This window comes from Lacerta agilis, chromosome 15 (genome assembly GCF_009819535.1).
Source record: "Lacerta agilis isolate rLacAgi1 chromosome 15, rLacAgi1.pri, whole genome shotgun sequence".
NCBI classification, from domain to species: Eukaryota; Metazoa; Chordata; class Lepidosauria; order Squamata; family Lacertidae; genus Lacerta; species Lacerta agilis.
The window spans coordinates 2,710,718-2,737,066 of NC_046326.1; the positions used below are offsets into that span (position 1 = coordinate 2,710,718).

The 26,349-nt window shown below is 45.8% G+C and overlaps 1 protein-coding gene across 3 annotated transcripts in view; it reads left to right on the top strand.

The window, feature by feature from the left end:
- Nucleotides 1-2,893: 2,893 nt before the first annotated feature.
- SLC25A37 (solute carrier family 25 member 37) overlaps nucleotides 2,894-26,349 on the top strand; it is a 39,138-nt gene continuing 15,682 nt past the window's right edge. For 2 of the 3 annotated variants that reach the window (XR_004427961.1, XM_033171881.1), the window contains exon 1: nucleotides 2,894-3,094. Coding sequence is in view for 1 of the 3 variants with exons in the window: in XM_033171881.1 (XP_033027772.1) it covers nucleotides 2,960-3,094 (135 nt within the window). In the remaining 2 variants the exon portion in view is untranslated. The remainder of the gene's footprint in view (nucleotides 3,095-26,349) is intronic. The other variant, XM_033171883.1, reaches the window with a different exon arrangement.

The window sequence follows — 26,349 nt, forward strand, 5'->3', positions numbered from 1 at the left end:
ACTATGGTCCTCATTTTTGACTCAGGCACCACCCATTTTAGGAATTGGTCCTGCTCACAGTTGGCTTCAACCCTGCTTATTGCCAGCATGCGCCCCTCAACTGATAGTTGCAGAGGGAATGCAGCCGTCAGCAAGGAAAAGTTTCCTAAAGTTTCATTGTTTTCACTTGCAGGGAGGCTTTCATGTGAAGGAACATCCCAAAACAGTATCCCTCCACCTGCTGTCTATTCTCTCTACTCAAGATTCTCCCACCACTGCATTTGGCTGGCTACCTGTGTCAGTCAGGCCTAAGATCACCTCTCTCTCAAGTTCTTGCCCAAATCCTTATCCTAGCAACAATGGGTATAGCCACAATTTTTTTTGGGGGGGGGAGCAGGACTTTGTTAGGGGAGGCAGAACTGATGCGACTGGTCAGTTAGTTGTTACTATTATTTTACTTGATGGGGGCAGCGGCCCCCCTGGCTATGCATCTCCCATCATCCCTGACCACTGTCAATCCTGGCTGGAACTGATGGGAATTGGAGACAGCAACATATGGAGGGCCAAACGTTCTGCAATGGACTGCAGGCTGCTTCTGCTTGCATCTATAGGCCTACAGTGCAGAGAAAGGCCTGTGTGGATTAACAAGGCCAAATAATAATAATAATAATAATAATAATAATAATACATTTTTATTTCTACCCTGCCCTTCCCTATCCAAAGACCGGGCTCAGGGCAGCTAACAACAAATATAAGACAATGATTAAAACAACTTAAAAAAAACAGCATAAAAACAAACATCAGTGGGATCCCCAGGGCTAACTGGCCAGGTTAGTCATGCTAGGCCAGTAGGGGGACCAGGGAGGAATTTTAATGTAGGGACCCAGAAGGGTTTCTTCAGAAAAAAGGGAAGGGGAAAAGGAATAGGGGATCAGGCTAGATTAAAGGCCAGGTGGAATAACTCTGTCTTACAGGCCCTGCAGAAGGAGGTCAGGTCCCACAGGGCCCTAGTCTCGTGGGACAGAGTATTCCATCAGGTCGGAGCCAACACTGAAAAAGCCCTGGCCCTTGTGGAGGATAATCTGGCTTCTTTTGGGCCCAGGACCCTTAAACTATTGTTATTTGTGGACCTTAAGGTCCTCTGTGGGGTATACCAGGAGAGGCGGCCCCATAAGTACGAGGGTCCTAAGCCACATAGGGCTTTAAAGGTCAGAACCAGCACTTTGAACCTGACCCGGTACTCCACTGGGAGCCAGTGCAGCTGGTAAAGCACTGGGTGAATATGCTCCCATGGCAAGGACCCCGTGAGGAGCCTCGCTGCAGCGTTCTGCACCCGCTGGAGTTTCTGGGACAATTTCAAAGGCAGCCCCGCGTAGAGCGAGTTACAGTAGTCAAGCCTGGAGGTGACAGTTGCATGGATCACTGTGGTCAGGTCGGGACGGGAAAGGTAGGGAACCAACTGCTTGATATGGTGCAGATGGAAAAATGTTGCCTTAACTGTTGCTGTAACCTGCGCGTCTAGGATTACACCCAAACTCTTAACGGAAGGCACTACAAGGGGTTTCACCACATTCTGAACCCTCGGCCCACAGGACCCTCACCTGACATTATCTGTGTTGCAAATTGACCCACAGCAGGGACAAGCACTTTCCTTTTTTAATTGCCTGCGCTGAGCTAACAGATACCCGCCACTGACACATGGATTTCCACAAAATTGTTTTGTTGTGCAGCTTCATTTTATTGTTTTCACTTTATTTATTTCACCAGAGATCCACAAAAATACATTATGAAAATCAGTATTCCTGTATATACTACACACCACAACTTATAACAGTAGACACCTATAAAACTTGTAGAATCATAGAATTGCAGAGTTGATCCACAGGATAGTACAAACCTTTGGAACAGGGTCTTTGGTTTTCTGGAGAATTTGTAAACAAAATGAAGCTCCACCATTCTCCTGCTTTGTTCCTTTTGCCAGTGTTTATTTGTGAGTCAATTTTTCTGTATTATTCTGCACATTCTCTTGCACCGAGCGTTACATTCGCACCTTCCAAAATGTGGCTATAACCATAGGTGCAGCTAAGAGAAACCCAATTAGTAGCATATCCACCAAGTCCTGACTGTCATTGAAAACAGATTGGGTAAAGCAAGCTCTGGAGACTTCGTTACATGCGGATTTCCCTCACTGCACGGCGGATACCCTTGTAGTAAAGCGGGTAACCAACCCCAAACCCTACACGGAGTCTCAGCGTGCCCATGCGTGCGCTCACGAGTTAGCCTCATGAAGTCATCACGAGGCGCTGTTCTTTGCAACCCTCCCATGCCATGCGTTGCAAGCCCGCGGACTGCATGCATGCGTGCGTGCCTTAACTCATTCCCCGTTCTGTAGAAGAAGAGGAACCTTTTATTTTATGTTGGCAAGCCTTCTTAAGCCGTCTTCCTTCGAGCCAGCAACAGCCCAAGTCAACTTTACTGTGCTTGCATTCTGAGCGTAGCATAATAATAACAATAATAATAGTAATTCGCTTTCCCCTTTGCAGCGGGGCGGGAACAGACAGGACCCGATCCCGCCCAGTGGGCGAGAGCCTTGCGCTTTCTGTTCCCGGGGATTTGCTGGCCAGCCTGTGACTCACGGTGCGCGCCTGCAGGATTGCAGAGAGCGGCTGCCAGCAGGCTGCAGCGCGGGGCGGCTCTTGCCAATGGCTCGCCAGCTTTTGCGCGCAGCCATTGGCCGGGCGCGGGCCGCGGGGGCGTGCCGGGGGCGGAGGGGTGTTACTTGAAGAAGTGAACTTTCTCCCCCCTCCTTTTCTCCCCTCCTCCTCCGCCTCCTTCCCTGCGCGCTCTCTTCCCTCCAGCAGCTGCCGCCTCGGGTCTGGTTGTCGCTCGGATGGCGCTGAGCTGCGGCGTCGGGGGAAGGAGAGGCAGCCAGGCTGCGGCGCCGGGCAACCCCGCGTCGGCGGCCGGTCCCGGGCTGCTGATGGAGGTCGAAAGCCCCGGCGAGGAGGATTACGAGAGCCTGCCCACCAGCGCCACCCTGGGCACGCACATGATGGCCGGGGCGGTGGCCGGCATCCTGGAGCACACGGTCATGTACCCCGTGGACTCCGTCAAGGTGAGCCGGCGGCGGGGAGTGCGCGCGGCGGGGTTTCGCGGGAGAGCCTGCGAGCCGAGCAGACTCCTCGCCACAGTCGTGGGGCAGGGGACGCGCGCGCCCCCGCGCCTTCCCCGCGACCCTCCGGGCGAGAGACCTTCCGCTGCCCCCTTTCTGGCGAGTCCTCGTTGCCCAAAGTGGCTGGGGCTCAGCCGGACGAGCGGCGAGTGGCAGCGGCTGCCATGTGTTCCCTTCGCCCTCCCGTCATTGCGTGGCTCCCGGAGCGCCGCTCCAGGTTCCCCTTCGCCTTTGACTCCAGGAGAGCGAGAGCTGGGGGGCAGGTCCCGGGCAGGGCAAAAGTCGGGCTGCGCTGCAACATGGCAGTGCCATCTAGGCTCTTACAAGTAACATCTCTTTAAAGGTAACAAGTGACAACCCCCCCCCCCTTAAGCCAAGGGGGGCGTGTTTTGCTGGCTGCCCTCCGCCACGCATACCCCCAAGTTGCCATTTCTTGTCTTTACTACTACTACTTACAAATAGGATCCACTCACTCTGCATATTTATGCAGTCTAATAATAATTGTGCTTCAGCACTGCAGCTGGAAATGCTAATGATGGTGCTTAGACTTGAGACTAAGGATGCATATACATTCAAAGCACATTTTTCCTGCACCCTGAATCTCAGGAACTGGAGTTTACTACAATTCCTGGCACCCTTAACAAACTACAGTTCCCAGGATTTTAAATATATATATTTTACTAGGAGAGTGTGTCCTTTAAATATATGTCGCGTATGCAGCCTAAGAGATGCTGATGTTCTGCGCAGTGAATCATTGGCAGAGAGCACCCCTCTTAAGCAGTCAGTGGACCAGGGGGACTAGGCTAGTCCCCTAAATGTGCCCAGTAAATTAGAGTATTAAAGCCTGACTCCTCCATCCCAAAGCCCAGGAAGCTTCTGCCCAGCTTAGGGAGGGATGTGTGTGTGACCCCCCCCGCCCCCAATCTTCCTTGCACTATGAAAAATTTCACTGCACACCACTGCTAGTTTCTCCAGTTCTTAGCCCAATGCGCTGGGCACTGTTAACCCCGGGAATCGTTTTGTTATCACAGTCAGGAATAAGGAGGGAATGTGCCTAATTCGTATTAGTGAGAATATAGTAGGAGGAATGGTGGCTGCAGGACTTGGTGTTCTCCTGCTGCTAAATATTAAATTTCTAGCTAATCTTCAATCTGGAGTAAAAGTCTTGTCTCCTTTTCCCCATTCTCAGTTTAGCAGCCCTTCTCCTGCATTCTGTTACTTGGAGATGACTGCACCACCTTCCTAGTTGAACAGGTGAACTGCTTTCCCTCCTGTCATTTCAGTTGGTGGTTGGCTCTGACCAAACACTTTGCAGGAATATTTAGAAGTGAGCTCTGGTGCCCATTTTGGCATTATTGCTGAAGAGACATCATGGAGTTCCCCTGCCCATCTGCCAGAAACACTACATTATCCAATTTCTTGATATATGTGTGTGTGTTCATTGTTCAGATCAATTGCCAGTGCAATCCTAAGCATATTTGTTCAGAATCCAGTCCCACTGTGTCCAGCAAAACTTAGCTGGAAGTAAGTATGCATAGGATTGCAGCCCACAGAACTCAGACTAATGTTAACAAAAAAAGAGCCACTCTTCCTACCCCTCATTGATCAGGTTTAGTCTCGTTTGCACACACACACTTTCATAGAATCATAGAACTGTGGATTTGGAAGGGACCACCAAGGGTCATATAGTCCAACCCCCTGCAATGCAGGAATCTCAAGTAAAGTCCCCATGTCAGGTGGCTATCCAAGCTCTGCTTAAAAACCCCAAAGAAAGGAGATTCCTCAACCTCTCATGGGAGACCGTTCCACTGTTGAACAGCTCTTACTGTCAGAAAGTTCTTCCTGATGTTTAGTTGGAATCTCCTTTCATCTAACTTGGAACCATTGGTTCAAGTCCTACCCTCCAGAGCAGGAGAAAACAAGCTTGCTTCCTCTTCCATGCGACAGCCCTTTAGATATTTGAAGATGCTATCATTCTAAGTTCTCTAGCAATATTTAGTATAATAGGCTAATAATTTCTGCCACTCAGTTGATTGGAAAAGCAGTCTGTCAGCAGGGTTATGTCTGGTAACAGCATGGGTGTGTGCCTGACGTTACAACGATCATTAACAAAAATGTGGCAATGTGCTACTTGCTTGCCTTGCGAAGCACACTCTGGTTTGGAGCAGGAATTTGTGTGTTGCTCAAGAATGAGGGAAAATGCAGTTGGTTGGGTGGCTTCCCTCCCTCAGTTATTCTTGTGGCTGGGTGGCGATTCCCTGCTCTCAAGTTTTGCTAAGTTCAATCTTGAATGCCAAGAAATTTTTCATGGCTTGACTTGGGAGTAGCTGTCTCCTGTCAGCTATACATGGGACACAGCAAATGTGCCTGCTCTGTGAACAGAGGAAGGCCGCAGCTAAAAAGAGAGTGTGAGCTTTGCATGCACAAGGTCCCAGGTTCAGTCCCTGGGGGAGAACCCTGGAGAGCCTCTGCCAGTCAATGTAGACATTACTGTATTGGTCTGGTCTGACTTGGTATAAGGCAGCTTCCTATGTTCATGCTATCGCTCTGACATCTGCTGCAGCAGTGGGAATCCTGTACACATGTTTAAAACATCTTCATATGTTTCCCATGGTACTTCAAGGAACATTGGTTTTCACACCGCCATTTCATCTTCCACATAGCATGTATATTTGCCCCTCGTTTGATCGAACTCTTTAATATTCTCAACTCTTTACTTAAAGTCTACCTAGAGGAATGATGCTTCTAATCAGAGTTGGGGAAATATTTCAGATTCCTAGAACCCAGCACCAGAATTTTAAGAGATAGTCAAGGAAATATTTTAGGATCTTGGGGATAGGCCCCCCAGTTCAGAGTGTCTGGATATCTAGTGATTAGGTACCAGGAATCTGATTTGCCCAGCTCCTACCTGAGGGAGGTGGTATTTCTGAGTTGGAGGGTGGCTGTGGTAGTTTGGGATGGGGCGCAGGGCCTCATGGGTCGGCCAGCCCTGCAGAGCAGCGAGTGTTTGGTGATAACCTGAGATGCAGCCTTGGCGTTTTGAGGTCAGAGTCCACCTTGTATTGTCCTATTGTAGCTTCCACTGTTATAAAACGAATTGCCTGCTTTCCTTTTCCAAGTGTCAAGTTTAATAATACTCAAGCTTGTGCAGCTAGGTAGCTAACCTGTTGGACCCCTTTGTAAAGTGGATTAAACGCATTAAATTCTTTTGCGTGTGAGAGAAATGCTGGTAAATAAGCAGTAATGACTGGTTTGGTGGTGTTTCAGTCATCTCTGTGTAATCCTTTGCTGAGGGTGGCAGGTGCAGGTGAGCCGCAGGAGATGATCATGAACTTGTAGGAGTTGTTTGAAGTGGGAGCGGTGGGGTAGGTGAAGTAAAAAAAGAGACACACTTGCACACCCCTTTAATAAAGGGCAGCACTGAACATGTGCAGAACGCCTTTCCCGGAGCCAAATGTAGCTTTGCCCCAACACTTTTAGAATGAAGTAGAGAAGCAGGTAACAAGGTTGTCATGCAGACTTGAGCCTGGGTAAGTACCACTATTTGAAAAAAGGAAGCATTGTCTTCATTGTTCATTCCCAGAAATTTGAAGCTTGCTGTTGATGATAGATAGTCCCCTCTGGTGTAGCACCTCCAAAACACAGGGCAGGATTCTATACCAAATTGTGCATGGCTTCTTACTCCCCATCTCCTTGCATTGAGTGGGTTCAACAAATTCACTTCTTTTTTTCTTGGAATAATGCAATGAGATCTTAACATCCAAAACACACAGGAATGCAGGAAGCCTTCTTCTACCGAGTCTGACTATTGTTCCCTCTAGCTCAGTATTGTTTGCCATAATTAGCACCTGCTCTCCAGGGTCTCAGGCAAGCGCCTTTCTTAGTCCGGCCCGGAGATGCGGAGAATTGGAACTGGGACCTCCTGCACACAAGGCAGATGCTCTGCAATGGAGCTGTGGATGGTCCTTGGTTGATTATATGGCTTGCAGCAGTGAATGCTGGAGGGTGGCAGGACTTTTCTAAATATGCCAGGTGTAAGTGAGCACAGCTTTTGAAAACTAACATTAAATGGCTCTACTCATTTGGATTTGTGACTGCTGTTTAAGAAGTGGATGATGGTAAGAACATTTTCACACCTTTACATTTTTACAGACTCTTGAAGCATTATTATTATTATTATTATTATTATTATTATTATTATTATTATTATTAAAATTTGCATACCACCCTTCATCTAAAGATTCCAGGGTGGTTCACAGAATAAAAATACAAAATGAGAATACAAAATACATAACAAAACAAAAACAAACCAATAACCTCCCTCCCACAAACACATTAAAAAAGCCATAGAATGTTAATCAGCCAAATGCCCAGTTAAGAGTTCTTGGCTTGATGTAATCTGTAATTTGTCATAGACCTTTTATCAGGATCGTTATGCATGCTAGAGAATTTGGGGTTGGGGTTCTTCCATATTGTTAGGTGATAAGACCCCCACACCCCTCCAGTTCGAAGCCCAGTGGAATATGAGAAATGGATTCCTACTTCAAAGCTCAGTCCAGTGTGTAGGGATGAGGGACTATGTCAATTTCAGCCTTTCTCAGTTTCTTAATATGCCATTGTTAAGTTCAGCTATCCACATTTCTATATCAGTTTGTGAATTTTATTTTATGTTCTCATGAAAATTCACCAGAATTTTAGTGCAAATTTCTCCTAATATGCATATATTTGAATGCAGTGTTGTCCAATGCACACATTGCTTTTTGCAAAGCATGTTTGCCTGATATAATGTATTTTTTGTGCTTTTTTCTGCACACTAGTACATGCTAATTGCAAAACAAATAAATTTCATGTTAATTGTAAAATAGTGACATATACGGTACATACACCTGAACACCCAGGGTCAACCTACAGTTAAAAACATAACAAAAAAGATAAAAATAAAACATCAGTTTTTAAAGGCAGTTGTGCTAAGCAAACCAGGTCTTGAAGCCTCGTGGTTTCATGGAATGTTTGACAGCTGTCAGTTGACCTATAGTTTTTGGTGGAGTCGAACTCTGCTGCACATGCCAAGAGAGCTTTTTTAAGGGGTTCCCTTATCTTCCTTACCCCTCTCCCTGTTTGGACATCTCCCTACTCTGGGCTTTGGTCTCTCTACCTCTCATTGGGATGAGAAACCTTTGTCCCACCGGAAATGGGTGGGCTACAACTCCAGCAGCTGTGACTATTGACCATGTTTGTTGAGGCTGATGCAATTTGTACTCCAGTAGCATTTGTGAGCCACATGTCCAATTTATCCCCTCTTCTTTCCATCCCCGACACCCTAGAGCCATATACCTTGAAGCTGATTTCTGTGTTGACTGGGGTCACACCCACACGGTACAATTAAAAGCATATTTATACTTCAGTAGTCATGTCTTCCCCAAAATAATCTTGGGAAATGTAGTTTGTTAAGGGTACTGGGAATCATAGTTCTGAGGCATCTTCTAAGAACTCACAGCACCCTTAACGGATCCTATAAACTGAATTTCTTAAGGGCGCCGAGAGTTGTTAGGAGACCTCTAAGTGAGCTACCATTCCCAGCACCCCTTAACAAACTTCAGTTCCGATGATTCTTTGGGGGGAAGACTATTAAAGTGGTATAAGAGTGGTTTAAATGTATCGTGTGGCTGTGACTTGGTTCTTCAAGGCTGCAGGGGGCTTGAAATGCATTCCTAGAAAACTTGGGAGGTGCTGTGGCTGAACAGGAGCCCTTTGGACAAAAAGTATGTCCTCTGCCACTTGGCGATGGTCCGTACTGAGCTGTTATCTTCCTGCAGCAAATGGCAAATTTCTCAACTGAGTCTGTGCATGGGAGATGAAAGGTTTCAAATCCTCTGGCCTAGTTTTTGTTTAGTGTGCATTTACAGACAAAATGTGGAGTAGGAATTTTTGTATGTGCAGTTGGAAAGTTGATAATATCCACTTTAGGGGGGGAAATTGTGTTGGGGCAGGAAGCTAGACATTCAGTGTGTGTGTTTATCTAGCACTTAAATTACAGGCAGCGCCAGGGACCACAGGTAAACAATTTTGTTAAGGTAGAATGTGCTCAGATTCCATACTTAACACTGCCCAAACCTTATTAAAACACACTACTCTTGGGGGGGGGGCAGGAGTGTCTCTTTTTCACCTTCTGTGGCAGGTGAAACTTTGTTATAAATAATGCTCCTTGTTTTGGTGCCTGAACTTAGGCAGAATCATTATTGAACTGTCTCTGAATAGTAGCTAAGAGATACTGACTCCTGGGGAGGGGAAACCCCCCCCCCCATACAGAATGTAAGCAAGCAGCCCAGGATGCTTCGTGTTCATATTGCTTTTGGGGATTTGTGCAGTTGGAAAATCTGCTTTTAAAAAATTATGCCTATGGCTGTGGAGTTCACTTCATGTGTGTTGAAAGATCCAGGAAGCAACACAGCAGAAGCCAAATGCATGGTTCTCAGAAGTCCTATGACTTCTACACGTGATGCCCAATGTTATTCAAACTAGAGTAGACATATTGAAATCAGTAGAGTTAAGAAATTTAAGTTTGACTTAGTTGGCTATCAACTAAATTGGGGAGCTGCTGGGAGAGATGGTTGTTCTGTGTTCAGGCCTTCCCGTTCCACCACAAGTGCTGAAGAACAACGCCTGCCTTGTCAGCCACCTATTATGGTACATCGTTCATATTATTACAGGAACCTCAATGTTCATGGGACTTCAATGAAAATTAAAATATTTTCTGTCCTGTCTTTCCACAGTGGAATTCTACAAGGCATCTTAACAAGCATGTTTCAAATACAGCTGTAACAAAAAAATCTGAAATAATCCAGCTGCAAGGTAACTAAAATGTGAAATATAGGCTACAAAAGAGCAGCCTTCAAGAAAGGACACTTAAAAGCTCTTTCAAATGAGACAGTCTTCAGAGGGTTCAAGATTGCAAGCCATATGGGAGTTGGTCTGGTTGAACTTGGTGGGACTTACTTCTGCACAGACATGCATAGAAATGTGCGTTCTAGTGCTGAAAGGGACACTGGGATTTGTTCCACAGCCACCAAAGGTTGAAGTTTGTAAGCAAAAAGACAGGTCCTTTCCCTCAAGTGGCTGACAGTCTAGACCAGGGGTGCACAACTTGTGGCCCTCCAGATGTTGTTGGACTATACCTCCCATCATCCCTGATCACTGGCTATGTTGGTTGGGGCTGATGGGCGTTGTAGTCCAGAAACATCTGAAGGGCTGTAGGTTGTTCTAGATCAGGGGTCCCCAAACTAAGGCCCGGGGGCCAGATGCGACCCAATCGCCTTCTAAATCCAGCCCGCGGACAGTCCAGGAATCAGCGTGTTTTTACATGAGTAGAATGTGTCCTTTTATTTAAAATGCATGTCTGGGTTATTTGTGGGGCATAGAAATTCATTCATTCCCCCCCCCAATATAGTCCGGCCCCCCACAAGGTCTGAGGGACAGTGGACCGGCCCCCTGCTGAAAAAGTTTGCTGACCCCTGTTCTAGATCATGGATCACCCGCCTGCTGTCTTACAGATGCTGCTCACTGGACCCCCAGCTCCCACCAGTCCCAGCCATCGTGGTCAGTGGGGACCTCTGCATGTTGGACATTGTATCCACACAACTTTGTAAATAAGCCCATAAATTTTATTGGATTGCTGGAGTCTGGCAGAAGAGGGAAAGAAAGCTCTGTCCTTCATGCAGTATTGTGGTCTTCATCAAAAGTTTGCTTGTGTGAAGCTCCTGTTTTTGACCTGAAGATCCATGCTGATTTTGCAGATATAGTGCTTGTCAGTGGTCAACCAACTGTGATCTGATCCACATATTGTGGATCCACATATTGTGGATCAGCTTTTAGGCCCAAATCTTGTACGTGATGCTGTGTGTCTGAATTTCAGACCTGTGTGATCTATTTGTTTTGTTTTGCTAGGATCCTCCAATCTACTAGCTGGGAGTAGGTGCAGGAGAGGGGCTCCACGATGCCCTGGGGTGCCTTGAAAGACAGTCAGGGGTGCTGCAGGCAACACTGGCCTCTGTCCCTCTTTCCTTCCCTCCCTCCTCTGATGCCCCCTCACGTCTCTGCCCCCCCCAAAGGCTTGCACCTCTCTTTGGGATGTGTGTGATGCACCTCAGAGACCAGGGACGGCAGCAACAGCAGTGGGCAGTGGTAGCTTGGGCAAGCATTGCATTGCTGTGCATCACCTGAATGAGGCGATGGCTTCAGGGAATGCTGCTTGGCTAAGTTTTTGCTTGCTTGCCCATCATGTTTAATCAGGTACCTTCTGCATGTTTAAGAGGTTGCACAGGACCACTGAAAGTCCGCAAGGTGAAATGCTTTCATTCCTTCTCTGTCGCAGGTCGCACATGGCCTTCTGAAATGACATACCGTACTTTTCCGTGTATAAGACTATTTTTTTTATTCCAAAATCATGTTCAAAATTAGAGATTGCCTTATACACGGGTAGAGCATTGTGGGGCCGTGGGATTGGTTGCTGCCGTGAGTTGGATATTGTCATTGGTGGCTGCTGCAAGGGCTGTTGTTGTTTGGCTGTTGCTGTGGCAATTGGGCGGGCGATTTACTGTTTTTTTTTCCGGCAATGGGACAGAGGATAGTTTGCTTTGTTGATGCACGTGAGCAGCATTGTCTGTCTGGCGGGTGAGCAATTTTTTGGCACCCCCCCCCAAAAAAAGCTCAACACCTTCGGGGAATCCCCCCCTTTTCTTAATTTTGAGTCCCCTAAAATAGGGGGCATGTTATACACGGAAAAGTACAGTAACTGGGGGAGGTTTCGTTTTCTTCCCTTTTCTGCTCTCCTGCTTCCAGCAAAATCGGCTTCATGATGATTAAGTAGCTAAAGAGGAGCTTTTGCATCCCTCCCTGGCTGCGCTGCTCCAATCCAGCATGCAGTTATTCAAAAGTGTGCTTTGGCATGCTTTTCCAGAGTGTGTTGCCAGAGCTTGGCAGAATTAACTGTACACAAAGTTGCTTCGCATGGCTTACGAGCACTTCCTGTTTTTTTGGATGAAAAACGGGTCTGCTTATCTTACGTGATGTCCAGCAGGAGAGCCAGTGGTGTGAATCAAGGCCTTCTATTGGTTCTAGTTTTTGGAAAATCTCTCTTTTCAAAATCTAAAACTAAACCTCCCTAAAATGAGAGGATCACAACTTTCAGACTGTGTTTCTCGGACAGAGCTTTCCAAACTGTGTATTGCGATGCATTACTATGTCGGCATGTCGCACAAAAACTCCCCATGCTCCTCCTGGGGCTGGAAAGGGAGCAGGCAGCCTGCTGGGTAGTTAGTAAAACTGAATTAGTGTGTCGTGAAATGATGCATGTCCAAAAAGTGTGTCACCAACATGAAAAGTTGGGAAAGCTCTGTTCTAAGAACTTTTAATGGGGGGGGGTGTGGAACACTGTGCCCCTCCAGATTGGGCTGAAATTCTCATTATTTCTGACCATCTGGAGGGCCCAACACTGTGGAAGATAGCCCAAAGGGGCACAGTCTCCCATTTCATCCCTGGTTTGGTGTAGTGGGTCAGAGACTAAGCTGTGTATTGAAGCCTCTGGGGCCACATCCACACCATCCATTTGAAGCAGCATAATACTCATACACCTATGGCTTCCTCAAAAGCATCCTGGGTACTATAGTTGGTTAAGGGTGCTGAGAGTCATTAGAAGACCCCTATTCCCTTCACGGGATGCGGGTGGCACTTGGGATGCAGGTGGCACTGTGGTCTAAACCACAGAGCCTAGTGCTTGCCGATCAGAAGGTCGGCGGTTCGAATCCCCGCGACGGGGTGAGCTCCCGTTGCTCGGTCCCAGCTTCTGCCCACCTAGCAGTTCAAAAGCACGTCAAAGTGCAAGTAGATAAATAGGTACCGCTCCGGTGGGATGGTAAACGGTGTTTCTGTGCAGTGCTGTGGTTTCGCCAGAAGTGGCTTAATCATGCTGGCCTCATGATCTGGAAAAACTGTCTGCGGATGAACGCCGGCTCCCTCGGTCTATAGAGTGAGATGAGCGCACAACCCCAGAGCCATCCGTGACGGGACTTCATGGTCAGGGGTACCTTTACCTTTTATTCCCTTCACAGAGCTGCAGTTCCCAGAGTAGTTTTAACAATCCTCATTCACAAGGAACCACCTGAAAAATGTGTGGTGTGGATGTGGAGTGGTTCGAAAATCCATGCTCTGCTGTGAACATGCTGGAGAAACCTTGCTCCTCCTGTCCACCATAAGGGAATAATAATACAGTATCGACCTACCTTATGCTGTTCTTATGACGCCTCCAGCAATATGTGAGGGACACTTGAAAAATGCTATATGAATGCTTACTGTATCCTCCGACTCAGGATGTGCCTGCTAGGTTAGCACTTTTCTAAACGTTGTTCCTTGGCACTCTCTGTGACCTTGTTTTGCTGGAGGTGATGGAGAACCAGAAACTTGGAGGTGATGAAACAGTGTTTTTCGATGGCGAGGGTGCCTGGCCGATTAGAACACCAAGCAGGAGTAATGTATACAGCAGATATTTACATGTACTATATCTGTAGCGGATCTCTCTTTTTGAGGTGGTGAGCTTTGCATGCATTATAGATCCTTTTCCAGAATCTGCTTTAACATGCAGGAGTTCCATGGATGATATGTGAGGATTTCCTGAAAGGGCAGGAAGTTCAGCGGTTGGAGATGTAGAAAACAACAGCAACTGTTTTTGTTTTTTTTAAAAAAAACACCAAACTTTGTACATTTGAGGGCTAGAAATTTGTTGATCTGGCACTCCCATAACTCCATTGTGATGCTGGGCAAATAGATAGGATTATGAAACAGTTAAGACACTTCTTGGGGTTTGCCCACTACTGTGGACTTTTCCTCATGTTTCAAAAAATGTTTCCCCCCCCTTTACTGAAAATCCCGGCGAGACTGTGAGAAACTGAAAGCAGCATTTTCTCCTCTCTCTGCCCTTCCCTTCCCTTCCTCTGCTGCCACTACTGGAACTAAATAACTTGGAAACTGTAAGAGCAAAAGTCCTAAATTGCATCACAGCCTTGGTTTGGCAGTGATATCGTGGTCTTCCTGGTCAAAGTGCCTTTAAGATTGCTGCCGCAAATGAGGGCATTCATTCAGGGCAGCTGTTGTGGAAGTTTGTTCTGTTGCGTAATCGGCATAACAGGAAGAGTCTACCATCCGGAAGGTTGCTCTGGGCCTTTATACGCAGGGATTATGAAATTCTCCCTATGCAAATTTCTCCCCAGTCTTTAGGGCTCCAACTTACCTGAACTTTGCCACAACTGACGGGCGCATTCATGCCTTCTCCCCTCCCCCCCCCGGTCCAGTCTCCTCCCCTGGTGTGCAGATCACTTCTGCACATGCATGGTGCACAACCTGGTGTTGTGACATTTTGCACGCACCAATTAAAAAAATTGTTTTCAGTCCCTCCTGGCACATTTGACTCTGCAGCATGTGCTTCTATGAGCAATTGAGCACTGAAGTATGCAGTTGCCTGCACATAAGGAATGAATTTTGTCTTGAGGTGGTGCCATTATAAGATGAGTGGCTCAGGTGATGGCTGGTGAGTTTGGTGTTGTTGTTGGTTGTTTATTTGATACTTTTCCTGCTCTTCACCATAAGGTCCCAGGGCAGTTTGCAGCAATTAAAAAACTACATTATTGAAAACTGTTTAAAACAAACAACAGTCACAGGAGGGACACAGGTGGTGCTGTGGTTTAAACCACAGAGCCTAGGGCTTGCTGATCAGAAGGTCAGCGGTTCGAATCCCCGTGACGGGGTGAGCGCCCGTTGTTCGGTTCCTGCTCCTGCCAGCCTAGCAGTTTGAAAGCATGTCAAAGTGCAAGTAGATAAATAGGTACTGCTCCAGTGGGAAGGTAAACGGCGTTTCCATGCGCTGCTCTGGTTCGCCAGAAGCGGCTTAGTCATGCTGGTCACATGACCCGGAAGCTGTACGCCGGCTCCCTCGGCCAGTAACACGAGATGAGTGCCGCAATGCCAGAGTTGTCCACGACTGGACCTAATGTTCAGGGGTCCCTTTACCTTTACAGTCACAGGAATAGGGTTGTTCCTAAAAACCTAAATCTTGGCTGTCAGTTGGTTGTGTTCATGTTAAGCAGGCTGTTGGCACATACTTCCCTTCCGCCTGCCATTTGGCCACTGTGGGGCTATTGTGTGCTGCTAACCGGGCACACAGGGCTGGATGCCTGTGGTGGTGATGGCTGTGCATGAGCAGCTGCTTGCTGTCTGGCCCAGGTCCCTGGGAGTCACCTAAAGGTGACTTGGGTTAAGCAGATGTAATGGTCATGCAGCTCAGAGCAGAACCCTGTGTACATGTACTGTCCATGGGAATAAGCCTTGCTGTGTTCATTAGGACTCAGTTTTCAGGTAAGTACATGGCACTGAGGGGTTATTCCCTGTTTGTGGCAATATAGCCTAGACACGAAAGATCCTAGAAGCTCTTGCATCAAAAAACCACTTTACCTGCCTGATGCATTTTATCTGTGGGTGTTCCCTTTTCTCAACAAAATCATTTTCTTAAGAATGGGCAAAGGATTGATTTTGTTTTCTGGAGTGTGGAGGGACTTGCCCATGATCTGCTTACTGCATTTTGGGTGGGGAGGAAATTTCAGTCAGATGGTCCAGCAGTGCTGGAAATCCCTTTGTCCATACGCATCTTCTTGTCAGTGGCAAAGCAGACTCATTCCGACAGGGTATGAGTCTGCCTTGCCAGGAGTCCAGGTATAGAATGCCCTCCCCAGAGAGTGTTGCCTGGCATCAACGTTTTCTTTTAGGTGCTGGTAACAAAACAAACCCCCTTTTTATTTTCTCAAGCTACCGTGTTTCTCCTAAAATAAGACACCGTCTTATATTTTTTTTCGCTCAACAAAACACAGTATGGCTTATTTTCAGGGGATGTCTTATTTTAACCGTGTCGCATCGGTAAGCTGCATAGCCACGCCTCTCCAGGCTGTTTTAATGGGAGGTGCCGCGTCACTATGGCTTATTTTCGGGGTATGGCTTATTTTTGGGGAACGGCTTATATTTCGCAAATGCATAGAAATCCTGATATGGCTTATTTTATGGCTATGTCTTATTTTAGGAGAAACAGGGTATTTAAAATTCTATCAGTGATGTGTTCTTAGGACTGTTTAAGCTGTCTCATCTGCTGCTTTTTATCTTGATTGATCGCATTGTACCTCTTGTGTTTTTTACTCACTCAGTCAGTGGCCACAGGCGACTAGGAATTCCATGCAGGCAAGTGGGTGGTCTGGCAGAGGAGGAGCCGATCTCTCTGTCTCTTACTCCGTGAATCCACTTCTGTGCTGGCTGTGGAGGATGGGAAACCCACCCCTCAGCTCCGACCCTCCTCTGCCAGCATAGTCATTATTATTAGTCTGCTACTAAGAGGTTAGTGTCCTGCGTTAACAAGTCTGGAGATGCAGGCTGCTACTAGGCTCAGGCTCATTGGTGGAAAGGAAGGCTATACATGTAATAAATAACAGTTAATAAACAGTAAAAAAAAAGCCCTTGAAAAGTTACAAGGCTGTCGTAAGCAACCTTGAAAGTTTTAGAAAATGAACGGTGATGAAATGATTTTATATTTTAAATGTTTATATATCTGTGGATTGAGTGGAAGGCAGGAATGGTGGGTGAATAGTCTGGTCCTCTTGGGCTTCCTGGTGCGACTTTTTCAATTCCAAGCTGAGCCAAAGCAGGGCTACCTAGGAGTACTGGGCATAGTGGTGGATGAGCTGTGCTTGTGTTGCGCCTGTGGTGCTCATCCAAGAAGAGAGGGGGAAAGTTCATAGTTCAATGAAAGTGTTTATTATTGTGTCAACTGATGGACGTGACATTTCCCAGTATTTACGCAAGTATAAAAAGATAGGCCTCTGCCCCAAGGAGTGTAAATTTAAACAGGAAAGAGGGGAGTGAATCGTGTTGACATGTGTCAATAGAAAGCTTTCATTTTCTCTTCTTAACACGGGCCAGAACTAAATGTTTCTTGCCAGTCAGTTGCACAGTTGCAAGGGAGGCTTGCATTTTCTGGCCCAGGCATGCCCCTCCCTCCCTTCCTACGTAACCTCCTTTCACTGCTGGGAAAGATGACTTAGCATTTGGAGTGCTCTGAGTGTGGACGCATTGACTATCCTTTAATGGCAGGCCTCTCTGAACACGGAGCGTGTGCAATTGCCATGGCTGCTTGCTTGCAAATGGAAAGCGAAGGAATACTAGCTCTGTGCTTTGCCAAGGTAAATTTTGGCTGGACTTGCCAAAGAGAGACTTTCCTTTGGCTTGTGTTTCCTCCTCCTGCAGAGCAGTGATTCAGGGGAGGATTCCTTCCAAGCTTCTGAGAAGCTCTGCCTTTTCCTGGTGGGTCTTAATCATTTTGTGGTGGTGGTTGTCGTCTGCTGCTCTTTGCATTGAACCTTATTTATATGAATGTGTGGCTTTCAGGACAGAGGAAGCTGCCTTATGCTGAGTCAGACCATTGGTCCATCTAGCTCAATATTGTCTACACCAGTGTTTTTCAACCTTTTCTGGGCAAAGGCACACTTGTTTCATGAAAAAAATCAAGAGGCACACCACCATTAGAAAATGTTAAAAAAATTAACTCTGTGCCTATATTGACTATATATAAAGTAATTCTCTTGAATAGGAATCAAATAAACACAATTTTTCCCACGGCACACCAGGCAACATCTCACGGCACACTAGTGTGCCGCGGAACAGTGGTTGAAAAACACTGGTCTACACTGACTGGCAGCAGCTCTGCAGGATTTTGGGCAGGGAGTCTTTGCCAGCCCTGTCTGGAGATGCCACAGATTGAGCCTGGAACCTCATACTCTGCCACTGAGTTGTGACCTTGCTCAAAGGATGCTTCTTTTCTTTTACTTGCGTGAAGGCAGGTAGATTGCTCCTTCAAACGTTTAGCTTTCCTGGAGCCTGTTTAAAAAAGATTGCATCTGTTTGAGGTTATAGAGGGGAATCCTTGGTTGTGCTGCCCTGAGTTTGGACCACGTCGTTCTCCCCTCCACTGTGACAACTGCCCATTTGCTCACCCCCATCTCTCTTTCCCTTCCTGGGCTCAACTTGCACTGCTATGCAGGATAGCCAGGATGGACCTGGCATAGTTCAGTCGGTAGAGCATGAGACTATTAATCTCAGGGTCGTGGGTTTGAGCCCCAAGTTGGGCAAAAGATTCCTGCATTGCAGAGGGTTGGACTAGATGACCCTCGTGGTCCCTTCCAACTCTACAATTCTATGATTCTAAGAATGGAAGGCACGTGAATGGCTGCTGCTGCTGCTAGTTGCTGAGAATCACAGGTGACGAGAGTCCTGTTGTGTTCGGCTCCTGCTTACAGGCTTCCCATGGGCATCTGGCTGGCTGCTGTGAGAGCAGGATACTTGGCTAGATGAGATTTGGGCCTGATCCAAGAGGGCTCTTCTTCTGTTCTCTTGGGCAGGTGAACAAGAAACAATAACAGTGTAGAGTAGCAGCGGCTACAGGGCTCCATACACTAGCAGTTGGTGCCTTGCTGTGGACTGTGTCGCTGGGGGTGAATCCTGTGCCCTGCATATACAAAACATGGGAAATGCTGGATGTCTCAATGCTTGGGACAGAGGCATCTGCAATGAAGAAAAGCAGGGGCTAAGATGCTGGAAAGGATGCACAACACACATTTTTAAAAGTGTGTGTTAGGGGGTGTTGGTCTGTCAGTAGATTGCAAGCGATGCCTCCATGCTGCCCTGAGCTTGGAAGAATGGGACTATATGTAAATGAAATAAAATTGCTTTTTTGTGGAGAGGATCCCTGTGGTACCTATTTTGCAGCAGTTTCCTTTGTGGCATCCTTGAAATCTACCTGTTTTCAATACAGGTGTTTCTGAGTGATTGCAGAAAGAGATCCTTGTTTTCCAGAGATGCTGCTGATTGGGAGTGCTGTTTGGATGCTGGGCAAGTGTGCCTCACGTGAGCTTTGCACAACCTTCCGTCTGGACTTCATAAATTTCTGCTCTCTCCTGGAGACCTGTGTGCATACCTGGCAGTATAGTTGGGGAGATTTTCTTTCCAGCAGCATTTGACTGTGCCAGATGTCAGCTGGCCAACGTTTTTGGACCAAACAGTGCTTTTGTGGGTAGGGGCCCCAAAGTGACCACGGAGCCTCGTCATTCCTTCCCTCCTTTTCCTTTTTGCAGCTGATTAACCAACTGGTGATTCCCCAAATTTCCTCAGTGGCAACCAAATCTGGTTGGCAAAGTAATGTCACATGGCATTGTCAAAGAGGGCAACTGTTGCCATTGCAGAGTGAGCGCAGGGCTTCCTGTACATCCCTAACAACTCTCAGCACCCGTAGCAAACTACTGTTCTTTGGATTCCTCGAGGGAAAGCCATGCCTGCTGAAAAAGGTATGATACTGCTTCAAATGCATACATGCATTCTTTTTTTTTAAAAAAGATTTTATTATTTTCTACAATAAACAACGAATACATCAAACAAATAAACAGAAACAATTAACAAAGAATAAAAAAAACACATCAAACACATTAAATCAACATAAAAAATAACAAAAGAAAACTTATACATACCTAAACAGGAACATTGAAAAAATCATTGTTTAATTCTAGTTTCAAATCTTCTTTGGGGGACTTCCCCCGTTCTCTCAACTGCGTTCAATATTACTATACTTTGGTAACTTTATAACTATTTTCTTAACATTCACCACTATTCTTAATAAACTTTAAAATACTAACTAATCATATATAATTCATTACTTAAACAACATACCCTTAAGCATTTCTAAATATTCTAAACCATTCATAACATTACTTCTTGTATACTATTTTCATTTAACATCAACCAGCTAAAGCTAATTAAACAAGCCGATTCTGCTTCAAATATCTAGCTATTCACGATTTTTTAAATAATCCTTAAATTTCTTCCAACCCTGTTGCACCTTCTCCTCCCTCTGGTCTCGGAGTCTCGCGGTCAGCTCATCGAGTTCCATAAAGTCCATCAGCTTCATCTGCCATTCTTCCACTGTCGGGAGCTCTTCACCTTTCCAGTTTCTTGCAAGTAAAATTCTAGCAGCTGTTGTGGCATACATAAAAAACACTCTATCCTGACTGGGTATCTCATGATTGGTCATGCTCAAAAGGCAGGCCTCTGGTTTCTTACTAAAGGTAATTTTCATTACCTTCTTGAGTTCATTATAAATCTTCTCCCAGAAAGCCTTAACCTTTGGGCATGTCCACCACATATGATAAAAGGTACCTTCCACTTTTTTACATTTCCAACACATATTACTTGTAGTATCATAAATCTTGGCTAACTTCACTGGTGTCAAATACCATCTATATATCATTTTCATAATATTTTCTCTCAATACATTACAAGCTGTAAATTTTATACCTTCCTTCCACAGCCTCTCCCAGTCATCCAACATAATGTTATGTCCAACATCTTTTGCCCAGTCTATCATTACAGATTTAACCATTTCATCTTTTGTATGCCACTCTAGCAACAAGTTATACATCCTGGAAAGGTTTTTAGAGTTCGGTTCAATTAACTCTGTTTCCAGCTTTGATTTCTCTATTTGAAAACCATTTTTTTTGTCCAATCTAAATGTTTCATAAATTTGATGATACTGCAGCCAGTCGGTAACCTCTTCTTTCATTTGCTCATAACTTTTCAACTTAAAAGTCTCACCTTCCTGCTGCAGTATATCCACATATCTCGGCCATTTCGCAGACATATTAGGTCTTTTGTATGCCTTGGCCTCTACCAGTGATACCCATCTGGGGGTCTTTTTCTCCAGTAAATCTTTATTTCAGATCCAAACCTGATATAAGGCTTTTCTAACTATATGGTTTTTAAAGGCTTTGTGGGCCTTTACCTTGTCATACCAAAGATATGCGTGCCAACCAAATACATTATCAAAGCCTTCCAAGTCTAACACATCAGTGTTCTCTAACTTAAACCAGTCCTTCAACCAGCAAAAGGCCGCTGCTTCAAAATAAATCCTTAAATCTGGCAGGGTGAAACCTCCTCTCTCCTTAGAGTCCGTTAAAATCTTTAATTTAATTCTAGGTTTCTTCCCCTGCCAGATAAATTTCGTCAAGTCCTTTTGCCATGTCTTAAAACACTCTAGTTTATCGATAATTGGGATCACTTGGAATAAAAACAACATCTTTGGTAACACATTCATCTTTACAGCAGCTATTCTGCCCATCAAAGAAAGTTTCAGTCTTGACCATGTCTCCATATCTCTTTTTATCTCTGCCCAAACTTTTTCATAATTGTCCCTAAACAGGTTTAGATTCAAATGCATACATGCATTCTGTCCCAACTCTCCCCAGCTGTCACTCAGAGACAGACCCTTGTTTTTTGTGAATGTAAAATCAGCCACACTTTGATTCATGCTTGTTTTCCTAGAGTTGTGGTAGGAAGAAAACAGTGCAAGAAAATTCCATTGCCTCCACCGGAGCACCCACACTTTAGCAGCGTTCAGTAAATCAGCTAAACACTGGTGAGCCATGATGTGAATGTTCTGGAAATCTTTGAACTGGATCATGAAAATTTTCCTAAGCACTTTGTGGGCTAATTTGCATTGGAAGTTTTTCTGAGGACCTAAAGCAGTGATAGCCAACATGGTACCTAGGTGTTGTTAGACTCCTGCTCCCATCATGGGCCATTGACCATGCTCGCTTGAAGGATACTATATTGTCTATCCCTGACCTAGAGAGTGATCTAATATTGTGTGTTTTAGTTTTAACTTGCTAAAAATGTTGAAGCGGCCAAGTTTGCCTAACACTTCATTTGCAGTTGCTATCCATCCATTGTTAACTAAGGAACATACAAAGCAGAAGCGCTTCTACTTTGGAAAGTCCTCCTCCCCACATCTCTGGTGGTGAGTTCTCTTCCCTTCCCACCCATATGCCCTGCTGGACTCTTCTAGGGATAGTGGAGTTACTGAGACAGCCTGCAGAAGCATTGTGCGAATGAACAAGACTACCCGAAAGGAGGAGTTGGTGAAACCATCAATTTTGCATACCCAGTAAGTCACGTCAGCCAAAACTGGTGGACCCCTGTTGTTCAGAGTTGCCTCCTTTAAGCTGTTTATTTATTGTTGTTGTTGTTCAGTCGTTCAGTCATGTCTGACTCTTTGTGACCCCATGGACCAGAGCACGCCAGGCACGCCTATCTCTCACTGCCTTCCACAGTTTGGCCAAACTCATGACAGTCGCTTTGAGAACACTGTCCAACCATCTCGTCCTCTGTCGTCCCCTTCTCCTTGTGCCCTTCATCTTTCCCAACATCAGGGTCTTTTCTAGGGAGTCTTCTCTTCTTATGAGGTGGCCAAAGTACTGGAGCCTCAACTTCAGGAGATGCCTCATAATGGTGATTATTTGGGCAGTGCACAGTAAGTTAAGAAAAAAAAATCTGATGTGGATTCACAGTAAAAGCTAAACCAGTGCTTATCTTTGTGTGTCACTAGTTTTGCTGAAGAGGCTTTTTGAGGGCAGCTGCCTCATTTGTAAGACTGGAATGAGGATCCTTCCTTTGGAGTTAGGGCAGCTGCTGGGATCTCCATTCTCAAAAGAGAGAAAAACAAAGGGAGGCTTCTGCAAGTTATTTTGTGCAAGTGTCTTTGTCGCACCCAAAATTTCCCTTCCTCCGGAATGCAGCTCCATTAACGTCTAAGGAAAAGCTCAATTACAGTACTTTATCTTCCAGTCATCAGCAGTTGGCTTAACTTGAGGGTTGTATTCCTAGATATGTGAAGGCCTGGAAGAAAAATGGAAAAACTGAGGACCTCCTCCCCGTTATTCTGTTGGCCCCCTCCCCCCAACCGGGCCAATCACATCTCTCCAGGTGCTGGGACTTCTTCTTCTTCTTCTTCTTCTTTTTTAAAGGAGTTTGTGTTCAAAATTGGGTGCCAGCCCTGCAGAAGGCTTATTAACTGTTAATAATGTGTAGTCAGCTAGAAAGCTGGGGTTTATTTTGCTTGCTCTGGCTTGCCCTATTTCCTTTCAGCACTTTAATAGCCGGTAGGTGGGGCTTCTCCTTCCCAGGCGGTGCAGTGATGGGAGCAGCCATTTCTGGCTGAGCGCCTTCCTGCTGTGGAGAAGTTCAAAGATGCAGAAGCACCATGACTTCCTGAAGGGCTGGTGGATCGAAGAGGGCAAAGCTCACCCCTGGGTTTGCCAAGGATGGACTCTGTAACCTTCTGTATGCAAAGCACCTGCTCCATCACAGAGCAACAGCCCAGATGTGGAGGATTGACTTGTCAGGATGAGTGGGACTTGTAGCATCCTCACATTTTGGAGGCACTGACTGCCGCTGCTGCACCAGGCAATAAAAGTACATGGTTATCACTACTAGTACTCCAGTATGAAGAATGTCCAAGGGGCATAACTGCTTGGATTCCTAAAATACAGTGCTTCCCTCTAGCCCCGTTTTCACACAGGCCACAGTTGCATGCATTTCCCACTCTTGGGCAAGCACAAGCCGCTACTGGTTCTGCTTCATGGTCCACACTTGCAAGACATCTTTATTTTAGCTTTTATTGACATAGCCAAAGGGGATTCAATACCAAAGCCTTGTGACATACTGTATTTTGTTTTCCAGTGCAGCTTTGTGCTAGGAATGTAAATCTCAGAATGCAGTGTCTCAAAATAGTCTGCAGGAAGCTAAATGGAAATTAAAAGGGATTTTTTTTTTTTGGTTGCGTTTTACTAGAATAGCTTTTTAGTGGCATCTCTCCATAGACAGGCATGTAAGGGCCAGCGTTCATGGATCTTAGTCATATGTGCTTTGCTACTGCAATGTGGATTGCGGGTGCTGTTTTCTTTTTGAGGCATGCATGTCCAAGGCCAGTACTACCATTAGACAGAGGGAGTCAGCTCCTTCAGGCATCAGGTGCTGGGCAGAGGGGCAGGAAGTGGCAGCAAGACAGTGGAAAGATGGCTTTATGTGCTGTGCACCCTTGAAACATGCCTACCGCTCTCATTTGTGGTGGCCAAAATTGCCATTATTGCTAGTCCAGTCAGCTTCTGAACATGTAAGACAAGGAGTGGGAGGTACCATATAATACTGGTCCTTAAAGACATACAGTGGCTCCCAGTACAATTCTGAGCACAATTCAAAGTGTTGGTGCTGACCTTGAAAGCCCTAAATGGCCTCGGCCCAGTATACCTGAAGGAGCGTCTCCATTTGTGTCATTCAGCCCTGACGCTGAGGTCCTCCTCTGAGGGCCTTCTGGTGGTTCTCTCACTGTGGGAAGTTACAGGGAACCAGGCAGAGGGCCTTCTCGGTAGTGATGCCTGCCCTGTGGAACACTCTCCCATCAGATGTCAAGGAAATAAACTACTATCTGACTTTTAGAAGACATCTGAACGCAGCCCTGTTTAGGGAAGTTTTTAATGTGTGATGTTTTATTCCATTTTTAATATTCTGTTGGGAGCTACCCAGAGAGGCTTGGGAAGCCCAGCCAGATGGGTGAGGTATAAATAAATAAATATTGTTGTTGTTATTGTTATTATTTATTATTTATTACTACTATCTTATTCCTCACCTGAAGCAGTGAAATATCTTGGGCTGGCCCTGCGTATGCTTCATGTTGGCTTCTGAATGATAAATCTGATGGGTAGCACAGATCTTGGATTCATGGGCATAATAACAGTGTGGGTTGCAATCTAAACCAGTGTTTCCAGGTAGATATTCCCCTCCCCTCTCCCTGGGGTTTTTGGGTCTGTGAAAAGGGTGAGGATGTCTAGGGTTAGAAAAGGCGTTTATGAGGTACTGAGTGAAAAATTTAATTAGGAACTATGAGCCCCAGAAATATAGGGCATGGGCATGTGCAGAGTGCATTTCTGTTGCCATTGAGGAACTTCTAAATTTAATAAGATGATTCCACAGTGCAATACTATTCCTTTAAAAAAAATTATGATTCCTGGGATTGGTGATTGATAGATAAATGTTGGTTATATATTGATATTTCTTGATTGTATTTCATTTACATTCCTAAGAATTTGGGCTGCAGTTAATAACGACTTTATAAACTCCCGTAAGCCAGTGTGGTGTAGTGGTTAAGAGTGGTGGCCTTGTAATCTGGTGAACCGGGTTCGCGTCTCCGCTCCTCCACATGCAGCTGCTGGGTGACCTTGGGCTAGTCACACTTCTCTGAAGTCTCTCAGCCTCACTCACCTCACAGAGTGTTTGTTGTGGGGGAGGAAGGGAAAGGAGAGTGTTAGCCGCTTTGAGACTCCTTCGGGTAGTGATAAAGCGGGATATCAAATCCAAACTCTTCTAAAGGGATCAGTGAACTGAGAAATTTGGGAAACCCTGATCTAAACAGAGGCATAAAATTCCAGAGCTGTTGGACAGGAATTGTGAGAATCCAATGGACTGGATCCCTTGTGAGGGACATAAAAAGGTATCTTTACCTGAGACATTGAGAAGTAGCAGTCAGTGCAGGAGTTGCTGGAAGGAGGTGTACAAGGTGCCATCCAAGCATCTGAGGGGCTCCACTCCGGATTTGTGTAGGGTTTGCCCCTTAGCCTTTTCTTCTCCTGAAGATGTTCCACAAGGCAGCAGAGATTTAGGACCAGAGTTTTTCTTCTTCTAAATAGGCCACCTTCCCAGGTTGAGTAGCCCCATCTGCTCAAGAGGAGACCCATTGAATACTTGGACCTAGGTTAGCCATGTCTGCAAATTTCAGTGGGTCTGAGTATGATCAGCATGGGATGCAGCCCAGGGCCTTTACAAGATCTCTACAGCCCTTCAGGGTTTATCTCATGAGATGATCTTTGTTGAAGGTACTTGCTTTGGAGGATAAGGCTGCCAAAGCCGACTAGCCATGATAGCTGCAGTATAAGTTGCCACCAGGATCAAGGGTGGCCTTCCTGCGAATAAAGGTTACTGCATGGGGAACATCAGTGGCAGAATGCTGTTATGTTCATGCCCTATTTGTAGGTTCACCATTGAAGCATCTGGTTGCCCACTGTGAGGAATGGGATGCTGTGCATTTCAAAATTAATTTTATAATACTAGGCAGTCCTGGTCTGGATGCACTTGTGGTCTAAGAGTGTAAGGCCATTCCAGACGTTCATATGATGCTCAGCTTGGAGAGATTTTTTAATTTTTTTATTTGGTGATGATTCAAGCGGCTGGAGTGTGCA